The sequence below is a fragment of the Asterias rubens genome, chromosome 16 (genome assembly GCF_902459465.1).
Source record: "Asterias rubens chromosome 16, eAstRub1.3, whole genome shotgun sequence".
Lineage (NCBI taxonomy): Eukaryota > Metazoa > Echinodermata > Asteroidea > Forcipulatida > Asteriidae > Asterias > Asterias rubens.
Window position 1 is genome coordinate 9,169,190 of NC_047077.1, and position 22,176 is coordinate 9,191,365.

Genomic DNA, 22,176 nt, shown 5'->3' on the forward strand with positions numbered 1-22,176 from the left:
GAGACTGCGTACCTGGGCCCAATTTCACATAGCTGCAGGACATTTCTTTTCATCACAACTAAATAGACTCCAGATTGCAAAATTTTACTCTGCGGCAGTAGAATACATGTAATACATGTAGCAAGACAAGTTCTCAAGAACAACAGCAAAGTACTCGGGGGGATTCGAACCCACGACCCTTGCAATTCTAGAGCAGTGTCTTACCAACTAGACTACCGAGGTTGCCCGGTAGCTAGAGGCAGTTCGAATCCTATGTGCTAACACACATCGGTGTATGGGTACAAACCAAAATTAATATTCTTTATCCCCGATGCAAATTTAACATCTAACAGCAAAGTAGATAGAACATGTATACACAATCGTCACATCGTGTTACCACAAACTGAAATACAATAGTAAACACAAAAACGATTTGTCAATTTTTTTTTTTTTTTAACCCATATAATAATAAAAATAATAGTAATAATGTCTAGGTTTTATATGGCGCTTTAGACACCCGAAGGGCGTCTCAAAGCGCGTCAAACATCTTGTACATGGTTGGTGCAACTGACAAATAATATAGAAATACCTAGTAGAGGTTTGCGGTAACACCATACAGTTCTTTTTGAGTTGTGTTGGTTCTGAAATGAACGGTTGGTTAACAACTCTGAGTCTCAGTCTGGTTTCAGAACCAACACTTTAAAACAAAAACAAAAACAAAATCAAATTGTTTGTTATGCAAGTCGCCAGACAAACAAGGCCTGAAGGCCACTTCAAGGTGTGGGCTTCAATCAACTATTTTTCCATTGCCACCTACTTCTGGGGCTGAAACAGAGTTACCCCTTTTACAGTTCATACGGATGTAGGCTTGGGTATCATCCATCAGAAGCCTGGCTGGTAGAGCAACTATTCAAAAAGAGATATTCACAAGGTGTTACCGCAAACCTCTCTTAGTTATTCTTCCACCATGCAAGGTTTCAAATCCTACTTAATATAGAAATAGCAAGTTTTTATACGACATACAGACAAGGCAGTGTGGTACTCTCTCGCTCAATTGAGTTATGATAATCCATAACCTCAACTCTGAAAAAAATTGTAACTTGACTGTTGTTTTGTTGAAGCAGCTCACATTATTTTTGCTTTCAGTTGTCTATTGTTCTGATTGTTGGCAAGGTTTAATTTTTACAGATGCACAGGATCTGAATGGGTTGTGTGTACAACAGCGCGTTTCTGTGAAGAGTACAAACAATTCAACCCTTTTAGTTTCAAACTAGTTGAAAAAAACCCAATGAAAAATGACCTGTGAAACGTTTATTGAAAAAGGGAGACTTCTGTCCTCCAGTCACTAGTTGTTTAGGAATGGATTAATGCATTTTGTTTTTTATGTATGTGCTCCGCCGTCCAAACTATAGCATCATCCAAACTATATTTGGGACCAGTCTCAAAAATTGTCCCTTAGGACAGCACTTGATTACAGTTTTGGCGGCCCAACTATAGCTGGGATCGAGTGATAGTGATAGTGATCAGTGGGCCACTAAAGTATTTTTTGAACCACTAAACTTTCTATTGGATAACAACGGTGGCTCGTACATGATACACAATAGTTATCGCAACAACATTTTAGAAAAACCTTGAGAAGAATCAGTTACATGTCAGTGCACCGGACACAAGCTCTTGTGCTTCTGATCAGCAGACTGTGGGTTTGAGTCCTGGTCGTGGTACCTGTGTCTTTAAGCAAGATGCTTTACCATAATTGCATTGTCCACCCAATGGGACATTAATCCGTAGGTCCTGTGTGCTAGGATTGGTAAGGAACAAAAAAGAACCAACTGTACAGTTGTACAAAGGCAAGGTTCCCCTGCAGGGGCATGTTGATCTACATGTTATAGGTCGACAACCCAAGTCAGTTAAGTGTAGCCCTCGCCTTGAAGTTGCTGTCCGGCCTTTTGAGTTGGGCGATACAATGTATCTCATTTGAAAAAAATCACAAGAAATGTATACTAGTGCCTCCCCCCCCCCCCTGCAAAGTGATATGGATCCTAGTCTGGCCTCCCGATGATAAAGACTGGTTTCATAGGATATGGACATATAGTGCAATAACACCATAGAGCTGTATATATTGACTAGAGCGCTAACACCCCGTTATACACGCACTAAGGTTTTGAAGCCGTGTGGGCGCATCCATGTTTATGTACAAACCAATACAAAAGCTTGAAATTTTGTACGGCAATTGTACGGCTATTTGCATGATGGTGCGTTTGTTCTTTTTTATGTTTCATCGAAGCAAAACATTCAGCAAATGTGAACGCACAATCTGCTGATGAGCGTACAAAACTGCGAGCATCATGGCGCGTATACTTTTTTTAGAACGTCAATCACTGAGTCGAAGTTACGGTTTTCGTAGCGCGGACGTGCGCGAATGGGCAGTCGCGTACGAAAGCGCACACGCCGAATGTACAAAAATCGCGTCAATGTGTGTTCTCTTAAAATTAAAATCGTTCCGAACTCACGCAACACATCAAGCATGTCTGCGCCCAGGGTGGCTTCAAAACGCAGAGCACGTTAGCGCTCTAGTCAATATATATAGCTCTATGGCAATAACACACATGTACCCGACTTATATGGTGATTCTACAGCTTTGACTATGTGCGTGTGTGTGTAGGATACACGCATACAGTCACAATATTATGCAGTCTACATCTTGCAGGTTCTAAAGGCCGGAAATAGCGTTATGAGATGTTTTGGCTCTCTGGATCCATGGTACGGGCCATCCTAACTTTAACATTCAAGTTGGCACCAGTCCAAACTATAGTTGGGAAGTTTCTAAAGTTGGGCTGGAACACATGCATACAAGATAGCATGGCAATGGATAGCACATTGAATGCAAACCACATGCTTCTTAAAGCTGACACTTTCTTTTGTCTGATTTAGTTGGCTGGATTGGAATGATTGCATTCTTCGAGAAACCGGGCTGTTTGTGCCTCTCGTTTTTTTAATTTCAGTGCACATGTATGATGTTTTATTTGCCATCCATGCAATCATAAGCCATTTGCTATTAACAACTCTACTTAATTTCATATCACATCAGGGGTTGATTTCACAAAGAGTTAGGACTAGTGCTAACTTAGGACACTAGTCCTAACTTAGGACTAGTCCTAAGAGATATCAAAATTGTACAGCTATATTTCCTAAGTAACTCGTCTTAACTCGAGATAAGACTAGTCCTAACTCCTTGTGAAATCCACCCCAGGTCTCTCCCAGTTGGGCTTACCTTATTTTGGAAAAAAATTAAAAAAACACAATGTTTTGATCAGTTATGAAATTAATAAATGAAGTTTAAATTTGAAAGTTCAATGATTATGAAGTGTACACTTGTTCAAATCTTCCAGAAAAACAGTATCCTTTTAAAAAAAAACTGTCTAAGACAAGGAAAATGGCATTTAGAAACCCACCAATTCACTGTTGAAATAAGCCTTATATGAAAGTTAAATAAAAAAAATCTGATATTTGTTTTATTATTTCCAATTGTTTTCTCTAAAACATGATCACCAAATTTGATCAAATTTTCACAGGTTCGTTAAAATGTGAATTTATTGAATTCCAACAGGTTGGAATCAATTTACTCTTTTAAAAACTAATTTTCCTTAATACATGTGTGTGTACACCGAGCCAAAAGTGAGTTAGATTTCAATAATGTCTGTTACAATTTCTTGCTTAGTCACACATGTCACAATTAAGTTACTGCTTTTAAGAATATTTCAAACTATGAATTCTGGGGGTGAAAAAAAGTAAAATTGACTGAGCAGGATAAAGTTTTCCTATGTTTTACCAAGGGCCAAGTTTCATGCGGGATGACAAGTGTTTTTTCTTTTTTTCTTTTTTCTTTTCTCATGATTGGTTAAATGAGGAACTAATGCATTGTTTACCTGGACTAGCGCAAGTGTTTGTTGCATATAACTATTTGGCTGTAAAACACGCAATGTTTTCCCAACAATGCAATTGCAATCTTATAAGGTCAAAGGTTAGAATGTGATGCTCTATAATGATTGTTCAGTGAAAGCGGAACATGGAGTGCGTTTTGGCGATCCCAACCAAAAACTGTTTTGATTGTTGGTCGTTGGTTCTGCTGTTCAGACTGAACGATAACCGAGTTGTGAGCTCGGTTACCGTTTTGGTTATGACGTCAGAAACAGTTTTTGGTATTTATATGTAGTACCTTTAAGTTTGTATAGTTCACTGACTGTCCATTATTAGTTAGCAGTTAGTTGTTCATTTGTTTGTTTTTAGGAATGTAGAAAGATTGTTTACATGTGAAATATTATGAGAATTTCAACTTACAATGTAGGACACAACTGAATTTTGTCCTTGATGCAAATTTTACATCTACTAAAATTATTGTGACCCATTGCAAAAATATAGGGTTTCAAACTGCCGCTACCTACCGGGGCAAGATCGGTGGTCTAGTTGGTGAGACATCTGGGCTCAATTTTATGGCTCTGCTTACTGTGAAATTCTGCGCTTACAGCCAGCCCAAGAGTTATGTGCTTTACTAGGGGTTGTAAGCGCAGCCATACTGCGGTTTTAAAACAAAGCCACAACATTGGACACTGCTCTAGAATTGCAAAGGATGCTGGTTCAAATTTGTTTTTCCAGGACTTGAGAAAGTATTTAGTATAGTGCTTTCTATAAGTATACGGTGCATTATACACATGATGTACAACATTGCATTTATCAGTAAGTTTAATCTCAAAAGTACAGATTTCAAATGGGGTGGAGGTGGCGGTCATCAATGGGGGAGGGGCACGGACATAAAATTGTTATTTATTTATTTATGTTTTTTTTTTTGGGGGGGGAGCCTCTGGCTTTTTTGCCCACCTTAATTTCGCCACTGCCTGCCACTCGTCTGCACGCTGTTGCATTTTAACAATCACATTAATATCTACATGTATGTTTGCTTCACCCTTTACTTGTTGTCATCATCATGCTGTCACCATTCATATCCAAGTTTCATTTAGAGCTTTGTACACTGCATCATACATCTGTTCATGGTCATTTACATCTGTTCTTTTAAAGGCTTGTATGTTGTGTTAAGACTAAGAGTTCTTAAGCACAGTGTAGTCTGTTTTGAAGTCTGTTATTTACCAAAGTGTTAATCTTTTCTCAGCTGTAATTAAAGGAACGTTACAGAATTGGTAAGAAAACAAAATTGTGAAGATCACAGATTTACACAAAACTTACACGGTCTAATGATGATGATAGTTGAAAACATTCCTTGAAATATTCCTGTCTGAAATGTCATATTTGATGAGAAGTGTATAATCTAACTACGCGTTTTGAGTTTATGGCTCAGTGAGTGCTTTATTCATTTTTATTTTGGCATCGATGCAATGCAAAATTTGTAATCAGTTTTTCACTATTCTCTCGTGACACAGATGGCCAATCGATTTCAAACTTCTTGAGGTTTGTCAGTTTAAATGTATATATGGTGGAATACTTAAAGCGCTTACATTGCCGGCAACCGTTTTGTTAGCAAAACCAATTCTGTAAAGTTCCTTTAAGAAACCTTGCCAGAGGTTGAAACAACTGAATTCGGGAATTCAACACTTCCGCCGTATCCGAACTGGCAGCTACAGCTATGGCTACGGACAACTTCTGCTATTAGAATGATTTTAAGGATGCACTATGCTTCAATGCATGATGATGTAAAAATCTAGCTGTAGCCTTAGCTTTGGCCGCCAATCCGGAAATGGCCTGATACCCATAACCAGGGCCCAATTTCATGGCTCTGCTTACCACCGAATTCAATCACCGTTCTCCGCTTACTTGCAAGCGGCAAATTTTTACGCTAGCTGTATAAGTGAAGAATGCCTAATACAGTGTGGAGTACGCAAGCACACAGGCACAAATTTTCTGAAACTCGCTTGACCTAGGCGCAGAATTCCCTGCTTCCGCGACAGCGATTCTTTGTTTACGGTGAGCAGAGCCATGAAATCGGGCCCTGTAAAGTGGATGTGTTACATGTACATTTGTACATGTAAACCTGTACATGTACAGGGGGGACCTGGGGTGGATTTCACAAAGGTAGCCCTAACTTAGGACTAGTCCTAGGCAATGCTAAGAGATAGGTCCTAACTTAGGACTGGTCCTATCTCTTAGCATTGCCTAGGACTAGTCCTAAGTTAGGACTACCTTTGTGAAATCCACCCCTGGAGCGGTTGCACTGTATTTAATCTACCTTTCAATATTTATTACACATGCTCTAAGGAAAGCTAACTCTATCGAGGGGACATTTTAACACTGAAATGGCTGTTATAAACTCATCTGGCTTGGTGTTGGGTTGGCGTTCAGCTAAAATGTTTTACTTGGAAACTGATATTTGAGTGCAGGTTTAATGGCATTGACAAGAGATTTACGCTTGGGAGTTTTTTGTGTGTATAGAGTTTGTTTTATACATAGGTAAAGTGTTTATAATACTGTTATTGTATTGTAGAGGTTTGTCACTTATTCCGGTGTGTGTGCCTCCTATATGGTGATTTAACTGCCATATTTTGATGCAAGCTGTGTGATTTAACCTATGACCTCTGCAGACATCCGCCATCTTGGCTAAAGGCTAAATTATACACAAAATTGGTTTTGTTGTTTCACAGTGACATAAACCAGTTTATTTATAATCAATGACTGCTTGAATTTAACACAAGGTTTGCATTTGCTTCATTCAGGTGTACCCCAGGTAAATTTCTGGAAAAGGTGGCCGAGAAGTTAAAGCAATTTAAGATCCATGGTTTGCTGCTCATTGGAGGGTTTGAGGTAAGATGGTTATTCCCCAGGTCAAAATTCCAGTTGACCCCAGTTTTGACCCCAGTTAACTGGGGTCAACTGGTTCAACTGGATAGTGACCAAACTCGTCCATTTTCCATATTAACCAATTGGTTTGGACTATGTTTATCTGTGTTCAACTAATGTAGGTTTAAATTTAAAAAAAACAGTTGGTTTCTGTCCATTTTCCATATTAAACCAACTGGTTTTAACTGTGTTTAAACTAGTTTATCACTGGTTTTCAACTTGTTCCAGTTAAACACAGTTTACTTGTAACTAGGTTCAACTAGAATTTTGACGTGGGTCAAGATTAAGCTTTTGATACCCAACAACCCATCATATAATCCCTTACTCCCATCTCTAAAAAAAAATCACCCAGTTTGTTGACCTACAGGCCTAGTCATCTTTTAGAGGGTGAGGCCGTTTTGAAATCGGCTTTTGATTTGGAAAATGTTAAAGTCTATGGGAAAGTGTTTGAGAGGTAATCAAGGTCTAGACAGAGGCCATTGCATTTGTGGTATTTTGTGCGCTTCTTGTACATGTAGAAGTTGTGTGCTTTCAGATGCTTGATTTCGTGACCTAAAATTCTAAACCTGAGGTCTCAAAATCAAATTCGTGGAAAATTACTTCTTTCTCGAAAACTACGTCTTTTCAGAGGGAGCCAATTCTCACACCATATTATACTATCAACCTCTCCCCATTACTCGTTACCAAGTAAGGTTTTATGCTAATAATTATTTTGACTAATTACCAATAATAGTGTCCACTGCCTTTAATAAAGGACCGCCAGACAAAATCAAACTTGCCCAGTTTGTTAAACTCTAGGGTCTGTTGCTTTTTGAGAGGACAAGGCCATTTTCCATTTTGCAAAGTGCACTTTCATTGGTAAACCTTAAAAGTCTATGAGGAACTTTTGGAGGGGTAACCATGCAAGGCCAAGACCTGGGCAACAGAGACCATGGCCTCTGTGGTCGTTCCTAGCCTCTGTGTTCATGTAATTCTTTGTACGTAATTCTCACCCAGTTTGTTGACCTACATGCATATCATGTACAAGTCTGTTCCTTTGAACGAGCAAGGCAATTTTTTCGTTTTGCAAAGTGCACTTTCATAGAAAAATCTTAAAGTCTATGAGGAACTTTTGAAGGGGTAACCAAGGCCAAGACCTGGGCAATAGCCTTGCTCACGGCAGTCGAATTATTCACTCCGAAAAAAGACCGCCGCTGTACCGTATAAAAACCCACCCGTATTCACTGTGCGTAACATCGCACGACACGATGCCCCCTTACACTATCCGCATAGCCTTGCAGAAGGCAGTCGAATTATTCACTCCGAAAAAAGACCGCCGCTGTACCATATAAAAAACCACCCGTATTCACTGTGCGTAACATCGCACGACACGATGCCCCCTTACACTATCCGCATAGCCTTGCTCAAGGCAGTCAAATTATTCACTCCGAAAAAAGACCGCCGCTGTACTGTATAAAATCCCACCCGTATTCACTGTGCGTAACATCGCACGACACGATGCCCCCTTACACTATCCGCATAGCCTTGCTCAAGGCAGTTGAATTATTCACTCCGAAAAAAAGACCGCCGCTGTACCATATAAAAACCCACCCGTATTCACTGTGCGTAACATCGCACGACACGATGCCCCTGTACACTATCCGCATGCGGTTAGTGGTACGAGTGCGGATGGCTCGTGTGCACAGTAGTCGTACGATGTGACAGTGTGTATATGGGTGGGTCATGCGGTGTGATCGCACGCACCACGCACAGGGTATACGGGTGGGTTTACAGCGGCGTCTTTTCGGAGCGAATAATGCGACTGCCTTGAGCAAGGCTACCTGGGCAACAGTCCTTCGTAGCCTCTTTGTACATGTATCTCTATGCATAGACCTGGTATACATGTATGAAGGACCCCCACCCCAAAAGAGAACTCGCCCCGTTTGTTGACCTACATGTACATGCATGACATGTACAAGTCTGTTCCTTGGAGAGTGCAAGGCAATTTTTTTCGTTTTGCAAAGTGCACTTTCATAGCAAAATCTTAAAGACAGTGGACACTATTGGTAATTTTTGTCAAAGATTAGTCTTCACAGTTGGTGTATCTCAACATACATGTATGCACAAAATAACAAACCTGTGAAAATTTGAGCTTAATCGGTCGTCTAAGTTGCGAGATAATAATGAAAGAAAAAAAACACCCTTGTCACACGAAGTTGTGTGCTTTCTGATGCTTGATTTCGAGACCTCAAATTCTAAACTTAATGTCTGGAAATCAAATTCGTGGAAAATTACCTCTTGAAAACTACGTCACTTCAGAGGGAGCCGTTTCTCACAATGTTTTGTACTATCAACCTCTCCCCATTACTTGTACTCAAGAAAGGTTTTATTATGATAATTATTTTGAGTAATTACCAATAGTGTCCACTGCCTTTAAAGTCTATGGGAAGTTTTTGAAGAGGTACATTAAACCAGTGAAAACAAATGGAGATTTCCTGAGAGTGATATGTTGTCTTCTAATTCTTGCGATTTCCAGAGCTTTAAGAGCGTATTGGAGATGTCAGAAGCTCGCAGTAAGTTCCCAGAGTTCTGCATTCCCATGGTGGTCATACCAGCGACAGTCAGTAACAATGTGCCGGGAGCCGACTTCAGTCTAGGGTGTGATACTGCCCTCAACGCCATTACTCAGGTGAGTCGCGATAACTTGCCTCAACATTTGACGACACTCTTCCAGGTTTCGTGAATTATGCTGGAGATCTTGCCATTGAGCCCACGTACATCATTTCACATGGCTTTCAGCATGGTTCTTGAGATTCGCAGTTAAATCTGACGTACATGTATATACATAAACCAGTACCTGTCCTTCCATGCGGATAGGGCAGGGGCCCAGTCTGGTGAGTTGATAGCTGTACATGTACATATACATGTAGTGTAGACTGGTCCCCAACATGTATCTTTATCCTCAAGGATAAATACAGGCACTGGTTGTACAGACCCAGTGGTTTCATTTGATACAATGATTTCATTGGATGGACGGGTCAGTGACGTCAGCTTTCCATATCTGTGTTATGATTGGTCCCCGGTCCGCTGCTTGTAAAGTTGAAATGGTTTGGGTCTAACTTAAGTACGCTGTCTGAACATGGGCACTGTCAAAATCGAGTCGGCGTTTAATGGGTGACTAGTGTAAGAAGTTATCACCTTGAGGGTTAAACATGTAGGGTGTCTAGCCGAGTGGTTTAAGAGCATCGAATCCTGGTCATGACACTTGTATTGTGGAGCAAGATACTTTACTATAGTGAACTTCTCTTCACCCAGGGGTATACATGGGTACCTGCAAGGGTAGAGGTTGATATTGTGTTGATGTAAAAGCCTTCGGAGTGCTAGTGACCAAGGGTTGTTTACTCCAAAGGAAGCTTAGAAAGATTAAAACAAAAAATCTTATTGGCCCAATTAACAGGGTACTAGCATAAACTACATTGATATGGTTATTGTAAACGTTATTAGTAGTACTCATCAAATTCTTTTCTCATTGTCTCTGCTTCTGCAGGCATGCGACAAGATCAAACAGTCGGCCAGCGGCACGCGCCGTCGCGTCTTCATCGTAGAGACCATGGGCGGCTACTGTGGTTACCTGGCCACCATGAGCGCCCTCGCTGGTGGCGCCGACGCAGCGTATATCTTTGAGGAGCACTTTGGAATTGCTGACCTGCAGGCCGACGTCGAGCATCTTAAGGTCAAGATAACGGATGCTGTCCAGCGTGGCTTGATTCTAAGGTTTGTACATGTACACAGTGTAATTGATGACGGACTGTATTAAGTTTTTTGACTTTCAGACCATTGAAATATCTCTAATTATTCCTCAAATCAATTCAATTTAATTCAATAATTTTTTCAGTCATGTGAATAAGTGCATGAAATTTCTTTTCCTGGTGTGAAATTTATTAATAAAAATGTTTAAAACCACACTGACACACCACTCTACTCTAGCTTTTACAATGAAAACATATTTTAAGATTACAAATACAGAGAGAAGGCAGTAATATGCTCAAAACCTACATGTACATGTACAACAAAAATAAGCTATGCAAAAATTCAGACTTCATGTACACAAGTCCATTTTCTCTTTTTTAAGCTAAATTTCTCTCTCTCTCCTGTGATTTATGAATTGCACTGGGTAAACTCACTAAATGTGGATGTATTCAAAGTTCTCAATGAAAAAACCATAACAAATTGTTGCTGTTTTCTCAATAAGTAATCACTCTCATTCTTGATAGTTGTGGCTTTGAATCAGCATTACGCTGACAATGACCAATCAATGACCATACCTTTATGATGAACTTAACATGGACTTTTTTGTCGGCTCCTCTTAAACATGTTAAAGGAATGAGAACGCCAATCGCAACTTCTCGACTGAGTTCATCCAGCGTCTGTACGCGGAGGAAGGAAAGAAGATCTTCACCACTCGCACCAACGTACTCGGACACATTCAGCAGGTGGGTAAATTTATTCAGGCCTGTATGCTTTAATTTTTAGATGTAACTAGAATTTGCAGAATCACTGTGTGATAAGTCTCTTTGCTAGAACATGTAGAAGAGCCAATTTTAATTTGCTGTTTTTACCAGCATGCTCCATACCTGTATGCTTCGTGTTTGAAAGGGCAAGGTCACTATGAAGGCATTTTCTCCTTGGTAAGGGGCACCCTATGAGGACATTTTATATTTCTACTGGAGTATTTCAAGGGCACCAAGGCAATGGCCAGGGGGCAATGACCTTGGTTGCCTCTGTGAAGTATTAGGCCTGCCCACAAAATTGTGTGCCTTCAGATGCCTAATAAAAGGCTTCAGGCACAAAGCATTTTATTATTTGAGTGAGAAATTACTTCTTTCTCACAATGTTTCATACTATCAACAGCTCTCCATTGCTCGTTACCAAGTTAGTTTTTATGCTAACAATTATCTTTTAGTAATTAACAGAAGTTTCCAGTGCCTTAAAGGCACTGTACATGTTTGGTAATTGTCAAAGACCAGTGTTCCCACTTGGTGTATCCAATCATAACCATAAAATAACAAGCCTGTGAAAATTTGGGCTCAATTGGTCATCGAAGTTGCGAGAAAATGATGAAAGAAAAAACACCCTTATTGGACGAATTTGTGTGCTTTCAGATAGGAATAAAAGACTTCTAGCTAGAAGTCTTTTAGTGTTTTAGTGAAAAATCACCTCTTTTTCAAAAACTACATTACTTCAAAGGAAGCCGTTTCTCACAATGTGTTATACTATCAGCAGCTCTCCAATGCTCGTTACAGAGTAAGTTTTTAAGTTAAAATTTGTTTTGAGTAATTACCAAACGTACAGTATACATGTACCTTCCCTTTAAAAGATATATTGTTCGTGTTCTATCAGGGAGGAGCCCCCTCTGTGTTTGATCGTAACATGGGTACCAAGCTCGCCGTCAGGGCGTCTGAATTCCTGCGTGATGTCATCGAGAAGAACTCCAAAGATGGTAGGTATATCGTTGACGCAACAAATTGACTGCCTGGTGTCGTTTTATGTTGCAGCATGCCGTGGTAGAACTGTCAAGAGGGTACTGTAGTTAAGCTCTGAGCCCAATTTCATAGCGTTGCTTAACGGTAAGCAAAATTGTTGTGCTTACTGAAGCAGAAAAATTTGCTATGGTCTAAACGTGTCTCACAGGTTAGCAGAAAATTAGGTGGCCATTTTGTGCGTTCACCATGGATTTGTATTGTTACGTCATTCATTTTTGTGTATTTAACACCGGAAGGTAAGCATGCCTTTTCATGTGCTTACAGTTAGCAGCGCTGTGAAATGGAAAACGTACACTAAGCACAAAATCAGCGGTTTAGCAGCTTTATGAATTTGGACCTTGGTCTAGACATACATGTACGTGTCCTTAAGCAAGATTTTTGGGGTTGAACAAAGAATTGACTAGAAGAGTGAGATTTGAACCAGCGACCTCGGGATTAACGTGCCGCGCTCTACCAACTTAGCTATCTAGCCGTACAATGTATATTGGCGGTGTTCGAATCCCACTCGAGTGAATTCTTTGTTCTACCCCTAAAATCATTTCAATATTTACCCAGTCAGTTTCCCTTGTGGTTTATATTGATATCCTTAAGCAAGACACGCATAACTGCTTCATCCATCAGAAGGGATGTAAGAAAAGGGGTTGTCCTGGTGTGTCTGGCAGTGCCTGCTGAATGCACCCCAGGACCTTGACGTCTCAGTGTGCTTTACATTAGCGCCCTGGTCATTTGGCCATAACATTTCTTTAATCTTTCTGAGCTCCCTGGGGTGTATACAAGCCCAGTGTCTTGGCTCAAACCTTGGCATCTAAATAGGCCCTTCTTGGCCCTTCTGTACACCACACTCTTTTCTTTTTTTCAACAAAAGAACTTAGTTCATATACTTCTATTGTATTCTGGGAAAGTGGGACTTAATGTTTTTTGGGATGTTTCTATTATAGGTGTAGTCAGCACCACAGACCCCAACACAGCTTGCCTTGTGGGTATCCAGAAAAGACATCTTGCCTTTCGATCTGTGGAGAGTCTAAAGAAAGGAACAGATTTCGAGTAAGTCTCCCTGGAAGCACTGGTATCAACTCTTATTGCTGTCTTAATTGCCATTCAATATTATACATTATAACACACCTCTTGCTTTCTCTGTATTCTTGTTGGCTGAAACATGGTCACGTGGGATGAACTAATAAAGTCTAGTGAAGGTGCGCGTGTGGTTTGCGGGAACTAGTTACCGAGCGGGCACTAGGCTTTGAAAATACTGCAGCGCCCTCTCTTGACTTGAACCGTGACTTGAACCGTGAACAGCAACTACATAACTTCCTTTCTTTTCCAGATGTGTGTCTGTTCTTATTTCACATTTAAGACCGAGCTGTGTTTTAAAACACATACTGACTGGCATAATTCGGTAACTAGTGTACGTCTATTCCCCTCGGGCCTGTGAGTGACCAGAAGAGGGCCCTATTTCCCTCTTCTGGTCACTCAAAGTCCCTCGGGGGCAATATACGTACACTAGTTACCTCATTGCTAGTCAATATGTGTATACTATGGTTTTGAATGATAGATAAATTATGCCAGCCCGAATATTACATCGTTTGGTGAATGCATACACAATAAACCCTCCTACTGTCAGACCAATCAATATCATCCTCTGTGGTTTTGAATGAGAGATAAAGTATGCCAGCCTGCAATATTATATCATGTGGTGAATGCATACTACAGTACACAGTCAACCCTCCTACTGTCTTGCCATTAAATAACAGCCACTGTGGTTTTGAATGAAAGATAATTTATGTCATCTTGCAATATTATAGTAGGTGGTGAATGCAGAGGACAAGGTCAACCCTCTTACTGTCTTACCAATAAATATCATCCACTGTGGTTTTGATTGATAAATAAGTTATGTCAGCCCGCAATATTATAGTAGGTAGTGACTGTGGAGAACATAGTCAACCCTCCTACTGTCTGACCAATCAATATCAGCCACTATGGTTTTGATAATAGATACATGTACATGTAATTGGTGTTAGCAGGTGGTACATGTACATGTATGGTGAGTTCATCAGCAGAACATACATAGCTGATCTTCTTTTAAGAAATGTCTGAGCAATCAATATCTATGCATTCGAACTTGCATATTGTATTATTAGTATTGCTTGGTCCATTTCAGAAATAAAAGCTACATGTACACAGCCTTTAATTAGGCCGGAATTTTTTTTAAATTAAGTTTTCTTTTATTACCAGACACCGCATCCCGACCCAGCAGTGGTGGATCAAGCTTCGCCCACTGCTACGCATCCTTGCTAAGCACGCCAGCACTTACATAGTTGAAGCAGAGGTTGTACCGCACATAGTGGATTAGGGATCGCCAGGGCCTGCCGCCACCCCTCCCAGTTCACCAAAGGGAACACAATCTCCAGGGTCAAGTCTTAAGATGAGTCTATTCCAAGTGTTGTTTCTTTCCAAGTCTTTCCTTGTAAAAGCAGTTGTTTCTGCCCAAACACTAGGGCCCATTTTCATAGAGCTGCTTTAAGCAGTAAATATATCGATGAACGAGTTACTGCTGAGCAAACATGAGCCGGATACCAGTTAAAGACTGTTCATGTGACATGGTAGTTTGGTTGGTAACCTTATTGTGGTAAGCATAATTTGTTTGTGCTTAGCTACGTACTAATGATATTGGGCCCTACGTACTATGTAGCAATATGTATTGTGCTCTTAATATTTATCAATATTTTCTGCTTTTATGTAGTTGTACGTGTACATGTAAGTAGAGTTTGCAGAATGACTGTGAAAAATTTCTTTCTTAGAAGAGCTGTTTTGTACTAGCCATTTTCAAAACAGCAAGGGCAACAAGGCATTTTCTCCTTGGTAAAAGGCACCTTACGAGGAAATTGTAAATTTCTACTGGGGCATTTGAAGGGCACCAAGGCAATGAACAGGGGGCATTGAGGCAGTCGCCTTCTTTGCCTCCTTCATTGGAGTATCAAGCCTAATGCTCTGGTGATTTTCTGCATAGTGCTGTACTTTGTGTGTGTAATTGGCTTTAGTAGCATTTGATGGGATCCTGGAATATATTGGTGAACTGGAGGTGAAGTGTGGCCCATGTTTTGATTGGTGTGACTGCAGTGCTTGCCAGACATTGCCATGTTTTTGTGTTACCGCGTTGAGTCTTAGCATTTCTCTAGCCTCTTAGATGCCTCCTTGGTCATTGAGCTCTCTCTCTCTCTCTAGTTGACCGAGGTCGGAATGGGGGAGAGATTTGCCCATTCTTGTCTGGCCCTCATTAGGTTTGGAAGATCAGCTGGAAGCACCCCAATGTCCCTAGCAACTACATCTGTATAGCTGAGATTCTTTCTGTCTTCCCCTTTTCCACCTTCCATGTGTTGGTGACCAGGTGATAAGCTGAGAGACAGATTTGTTTGTGTTTCTGTATGAGTGTCAGAGGATGCTGTTGTATTTAAGTGGATAGTTTTGATTCCAAACAAATTGTTGATTCTTCCTTCACACCTTGTTTTCATGGAGTTCTTGACCAACATACCAGAGCCTAAGTGTGCCATGTTGTTTTCTTTGGTTATCTTTGTTGTCTGTGTGTAGTGTAGTCTTATCTCAAGGAGTATTCACAGACTTTTCAAAGTGTTCTTGGTATGGACGCAGATTGCTAGATTACTGTTTCTCGTTGCGTTGATGCTGGAAACTGTCCAAGGCAATCTTTGGTGTCTGTATGTAGTGTGGTCTTACCTCAGGAAGTATTCACAGAGATTTCAAAGTGTTCTTGGTATGGACACAGCTTGCTAGATTACTGTCTCTTATTGCTGTGCTGCTGAAAACTGTACAAGGCTTTCTTTGGTGTCTGTGTGTAGTGTGTTCTTACCTCAGTAAGTGTTCGCAGAGTTTTCACTGTGTTCTTGGTATGAACGCAGCTTGATAGATTGCTGTTTCCTTTCTACTGCATTTTCATGTGTGATTTAGTCGTGAGCTTTAGTGTTGGGGATTGTGGCTGGACAAAACAACGGTTAAGGGCAGGAGGGAGTTTGCATTGTTTTGTCATTCATTTTCATACAGTAAGCACTGGAAGGTTAGCATACCTTTTCGTGTGCTAACGGTTAGCAGCGCTATGAAATGGAAACTCGGACAGTAAGAACAAAATCAACCAATTAGCATCTCTATCAATTTTTGCCCTGCCTTGTAAATTTGAAATGTATACCAAAGAATTATAATTCAAGCGTTTTGGCAGGCATCAAAGTCCGTGCAAACAGCAAAGCCTTTTGTAGATTGCTAGCTATGCATTATGTGGTGCTGGTGTTATAATTGTGGCGGTTGAAACAAAAAAACTATGCCACATATTAATAATAATAATAATGTATATTAAAACCATATTTATGCCAGGTTGTTTGTATAGAAAGATTCAGTATATAGTAAGGTAGGAAGGGAATGTTATAGAAGAATTTTATGGCTGGGTTCAGTTTAGTGCTGCCCACATTTGTATTTATTCCTTGCTTTTTTCCATGGGCTGTAAGCGTTGGGAAAATCACTGATAGCTGAGCCATGACATTTTGCTCAGTTCAGAGCAGCAAACACACAGACTTGATATAGTATGAATTCTGTACAACTATGTTCTGAAGGAAAAAAGCCTTCTTAGTATAGTGCAGATTCTTTGCAAACCAGAAGAAGTAAAAAGGTATGTGTAACGACTGCAGTGCTTGAAGTTGACAAAGTTTGCTTTCAGTCAAACCTAGAGAGTGTAAACATTTTGCAGATTATTATGTACTTGCTGTGCTTTTATTATATTGCACAGACTCTTCAAGTGTGTTTAGCATGGATATTTTTCCAATGTCTGATTTAACAAAACTTATATTATGCATTTTCAACAAGATTGTCGATGTTTACATGCGCTGTGCCAAATTATTTGTCATCGTGAATCTTTAGTACATGTATCATGCAGTGATTATCTACATGTAATTAATTGTAATTTGAGTCTATTTATGGAGCAATATTGTTAATCTATTTTTGTGTATAGACTCAGCCCTCCTACTATTGGTGCCATGTTTCCAGTGAGTTTACTGACTGTTTGAAGTTGTTGAACTACACATGGGTTTAATCTGGTGGTTCAAGTGCATACATGTTGAGCTAATGTACATGTATGTGCACATGATATTGATAGGTTAAACAGTAGGAGGGTTAGGTGCAGTACATATCTCTAACACTAAGTCACATTCGATGGTAAGACAGTAGGAGGGTTGACTGTGTATCTACACAGTGTCTACACAGTATACAGTCAACCCTCCCACTGTATGACCCACCTGCTGTGATTTTGCATTTGTAATATTGTTTACATACATGTATCATTTAACGGTCGGACAGAATTGGATGGTAAGAACAATTGTTGAGCAATTGAATTGACTAATTGATATTGTGAAAGCCTAAGGTGTTCAGAGACATTTATTTGTACATGTAGGTGCTGGCATTTCATGAAATGACAAATAGTTCAAGCAAATATAATTTGTGTGTTGTTTTCATGATAATGGGTATGTATTTGCAAAGTTTGACTAAGTAAGTTAAATGATGTTTGAAAATGCCTTGTGGTTGAGTTTGTCAGTAGATGCTGTGATATGTAGTAATTTTGAAAATGCAACAAATTTTACATTTTAGATCAAAATTTGATAACTTCACAAGGCTAGCCCTGTGCTTATTTAGAGTAAATCTGTTGCATTTTAAAATAAGCACAAGGCTTGTGAACTTAAAACTCTAAAATGCAACAAATTTGCTCCAACAAAAGCACAAGGCTCAAATTTTGCTCTGAAATAAAATTTTGCTCTAAAATAAGCCTTGTGAACTTATCGAATATTGCTCTGATGCAACCAATTTCAAATTTTGCTCTAAAATGCAACAAAATGGCTCTAAAATAAGCACAAGTCTATAGTCTTGTGAAGTTATCAAATGTTGATCTAAAATGCTACAAAAACAAAAGCACAAGGAACTGTGAATCTATCAAATTTGCTCTAAAACAAGCACAAGGCTATAGTCTTGTGAACTTATCAAATTCTGCTCTAAAATGCAACAAATTTGCTCTAAAACAAGCACAAGGCTTTAGTCTTGTGAACTTATCAAATTTTGCTATAAAATGCATCAAATTTGCTCTAAAATAAGCACAAGGCTATAGTCTTGTGAAGTTATCAAATGTTGATCTAAAATGCAACAAAAACAAAAGCACAAGGAACTGTGAATCTATCAAATTTGCTCTTAAACAAGCACAAGGCTATAGTCTTGTGAACTTATCAAATTCTGCTCTAAAATGCAACAAATTTGCTCTAAAACAAGCACAAGGCTTTAGTCTTGTGAACTTATTAAATTTTGCTCTAAAATGCAACAAATTTACTCTAAAATAAGCACAAGGCTATAGTCTTGTGAACTTATCAATTTTTGCTCCAAAATGCAACAAAATTGCTCTAAAATAAGCACAAGGCTATAGTCTTGTGAACTTGTCAAGTTTTGCTCTAAAATGCAGCAAATTTACTCTAAAATAAGCACAAGGCTATAACCTTGTGAAACTTTCAAATGTTGCTCTAAAATGCAACAAAAACAAAAGCACAAGGAACTGTGAATCTATCAAATTTGCTCTAAAACAAGCACAAGGCTATAGTCTTGTGAACTTATCTAATTCTGCTCTAAAATGCAACAAATTTGCTCTAAAACAAGCACAAGGCTTTAGTCTTGTGAACTTATTAAATTTTGCTCTAAAATGCAACAAATTTACTCTAAAATAAGCACAAGGCTATAGTCTTGTGAACTTATCAATTTTTGCTCCAAAATGCAACAAAATTGCTCTAAAATAAGCACAAGGCTATAGTCTTGTGAACTTGTCAAGTTTTGCTCTAAAATGCAGCACATTTACTCTAAAATAAGCACAAGGCTATAACCTTGTGAACTTATCAAATGTTGCTCTAAAATGCAACAAGTTCACTCTAAAAAAAACACTTATCAAATTTTGCCCAAAAATGCAACAAATTTACTTTAAAATAAGCACAATGCTATAGTCTTGTGAACTTATCAAATTTTGCTCTAAAATAAGCACAATGCTATAGTCTTGTGAAATTATCAAATTCTGCTCTAAAATGCAACAAATTTACTCTAAAATAAGCACAAGGCTTGTGAACTTATCAAGTTTTGCTCTAAAATGCAACAAATTTACTCTAAAATAAGCACAAGGCTATAGTCTTGTGAACTTATCAATTTTTGCTCCAAAATGCAACAAATTTGCTCTAAAATAAGCACAAGGCTATAGTCTTGTGAACTTATCAAGTTTTGCTCTAAAATGCAGCAAATTTACTCTAAAATAAGCACGAGGCTATAGTCTTGTGAAACTATCAAATTTGCTGTAAAATGCATCAGATTTGCCTTTAAATAAGCACAAGGCTATATAGTCTTGTGAACTTATCAAGTTTTGCTCTTAAATGCAACAAATTTACTCTAAAATAAGCACAAGGCTATAACCTTGTGAAACTATCAAATGTTGCTCTAAAATGCAACAACTTCACTCTAAAATAAGCACAAGGCTATAACCTTGTGAACTTATCAAATGTTGCTCTAAAATGCAACAAGTTCACTCTAAAAAAAACACTTATCAAATTTTGCCCAAAAATGCAACAAATTTACTTTAAAATAAGCACAATGCTATAGTCTTGTGAACTTATCAAATTTTGCTCTAAAATAAGCACAATGCTATAGTCTTGTGAAATTATCAAATTCTGCTCTAAAATGCAACAAATTTACTCTAAAATAAGCACAAGGCTTGTGAACTTATCAAGTTTTGCTCTAAAATGCAACAAATTTACTCTAAAATAAGCACAAGGCTATAGTCTTGTGAACTTATCAATTTTTGCTCCAAAATGCAACAAATTTGCTCTAAAATAAGCACAAGGCTATAGTCTTGTGAACTTATCAAGTTTTGCTCTAAAATGCAGCAAATTTACTCTAAAATAAGCACGAGGCTATAGTCTTGTGAAACTATCAAATTTGCTGTAAAATGCATCAGATTTGCCTTTAAATAAGCACAAGGCTATATAGTCTTGTGAACTTATCAAGTTTTGCTCTTAAATGCAACAAATTTACTCTAAAATAAGCACAAGGCTATAACCTTGTGAAACTATCAAATGTTGCTCTAAAATGCAACAACTTCACTCTAAAATAAGCACAAGGCTTTAGTCTTGTGAACTTATCAAATGTTGCTCTTAAATGCAACAAGTTCACTCTAAAAAAAACACTTATCAAATTTTGCCCTAAAATGCAACAAATTTACTTTAAAATAAGCACAATGCTATAGTCTTGTGAACTTATCAAATTTTGCTCTAAAATAAGCACAATGCTATAGTCTTGTGAAACTATCAAATTCTGCTCTAAAATGCAACAAATTTGCTCTAAAACAAGCACAAGGCTTTAGTTTTGTGAACTTATTAAATTTTGCTCTAAAATGCAACAAATTTACTCTAAAATAAGCACAATGCTATAGTCTTGTGAACTTTATAAATGTTGCTCTAAAATGCAACAAATTTGCTCTAAAACAAGCACAAGGCTATAGTCTTGTGAACTTATTAAATTTTGCTCTAAAATGCAACAAATTTACTCTAAAATAAGCACAAGGCTATAGTCTTGTGAACTTATCAAGTTTTGCTCTTAAATGCAACAAATTTACTCTAAAATAAGCACAAGGCTATATATATAGTCTTGTGAACTTATCAAATTTTGCTCTAAAATGCAACAACTTCACTCTTAAATAAGCACAAGGCTTTAGTCTTGTGAACTTATCAAATGTTGCTCTAAAATGCAACAACTTCACTCTAAAAAAAACACTTATCAAATTTCGCCCTAAAATGCAACAAATTTACTCTAAAATAAGCACAATGCTATAGTCTTGTGAACTTATCAAATGTTGCTCTAAAATGCAACAACTTCACTCTAAAAAAAACACTTATCAAATTTTGCCCTAAAATGCAACAAATTTACTCTAAAATAAGCACAATGCTATAGTGTTGTGAACTTATCAAATGTTGCTCTAAAATGCAACAACTTCACTCTAAAAAAAAACCAATTATCAAATTTTGCCCTAAAATGCAACAAATTTACTCTAAAATAAGCACCAGAAATTGTGAACTTATCTAATTTTGCCCTTAAAGCCATTATACACTTTCGGAACAGAAAAAAAACTAAAAGTTCACAGATTTACAAATAACTTACAGGGTTTACAGAAGGTAATGGTGAAAGACTTCTCTTGAAATATTATTCCATGAAACACTTTACTTTTTGCGAAAACATTAAAACAATTATCAATTCTCAATATTGAGAATTACGTATTTATTTTAAACACATGTCATGACACGGCGAAACGTGCGGAATCAAGGGTTGGGTTTCCTGTTATTTTCTCCCAGCTCCGATGACCGATTGAGCCTAAATTTTCACAGGTTTGTTATTTTATATATAAGTTGTGATACACTAAGCATGGGCCTTTGGACAATACTGTTAACCAAAAGTGTCCAATGGCTTTAAATGCAACATATTTGCTCTTAAATACATGTACATGTACATGTAAGCACAAGGCTATAGCCTTGTGAACTTATCAAATTTTGCTGCCAAATGCAACAATTTTGCTCTAATATAAGCACAACCTTGTGTACTTTTTTCCTAAAATGTAACAAATTTGTTCTTAAATGTATATAAGGCTATAGGCTTGCTTAAATTTGCCTGCAAATGCAACAAAAATGCTCTATAAGCACAATGCTTTAATAGCCTTGTGTACATATGTCAAATGTTGCCCTAAAAAGCGCTAAATTTGCTCTGAATTGCAACA

At 38.3% G+C, this 22,176-nt stretch overlaps 1 protein-coding gene across 2 annotated transcripts in view; it reads left to right on the forward strand.

Annotated features, from left to right (window-relative positions):
• The window catches only part of LOC117301152 (ATP-dependent 6-phosphofructokinase, platelet type-like), a 37,779-nt gene extending 19,871 nt beyond the window's left edge, over window positions 1-17,908 (forward strand). For both annotated transcript variants that reach the window (XM_033785047.1, XM_033785048.1), the window contains 7 exons: window positions 6,699-6,786; window positions 9,338-9,490; window positions 10,349-10,575; window positions 11,183-11,294; window positions 12,202-12,301; window positions 13,283-13,388; window positions 14,577-17,908. In XM_033785047.1, the coding sequence (XP_033640938.1) occupies window positions 6,699-6,786; window positions 9,338-9,490; window positions 10,349-10,575; window positions 11,183-11,294; window positions 12,202-12,301; window positions 13,283-13,388; window positions 14,577-14,694 (904 nt within the window). In that variant the 3' untranslated portion in view covers window positions 14,695-17,908. The remainder of the gene's footprint in view (window positions 1-6,698; window positions 6,787-9,337; window positions 9,491-10,348; window positions 10,576-11,182; window positions 11,295-12,201; window positions 12,302-13,282; window positions 13,389-14,576) is intronic.
• The last annotated feature ends 4,268 nt before the right edge of the window (window positions 17,909-22,176 follow it).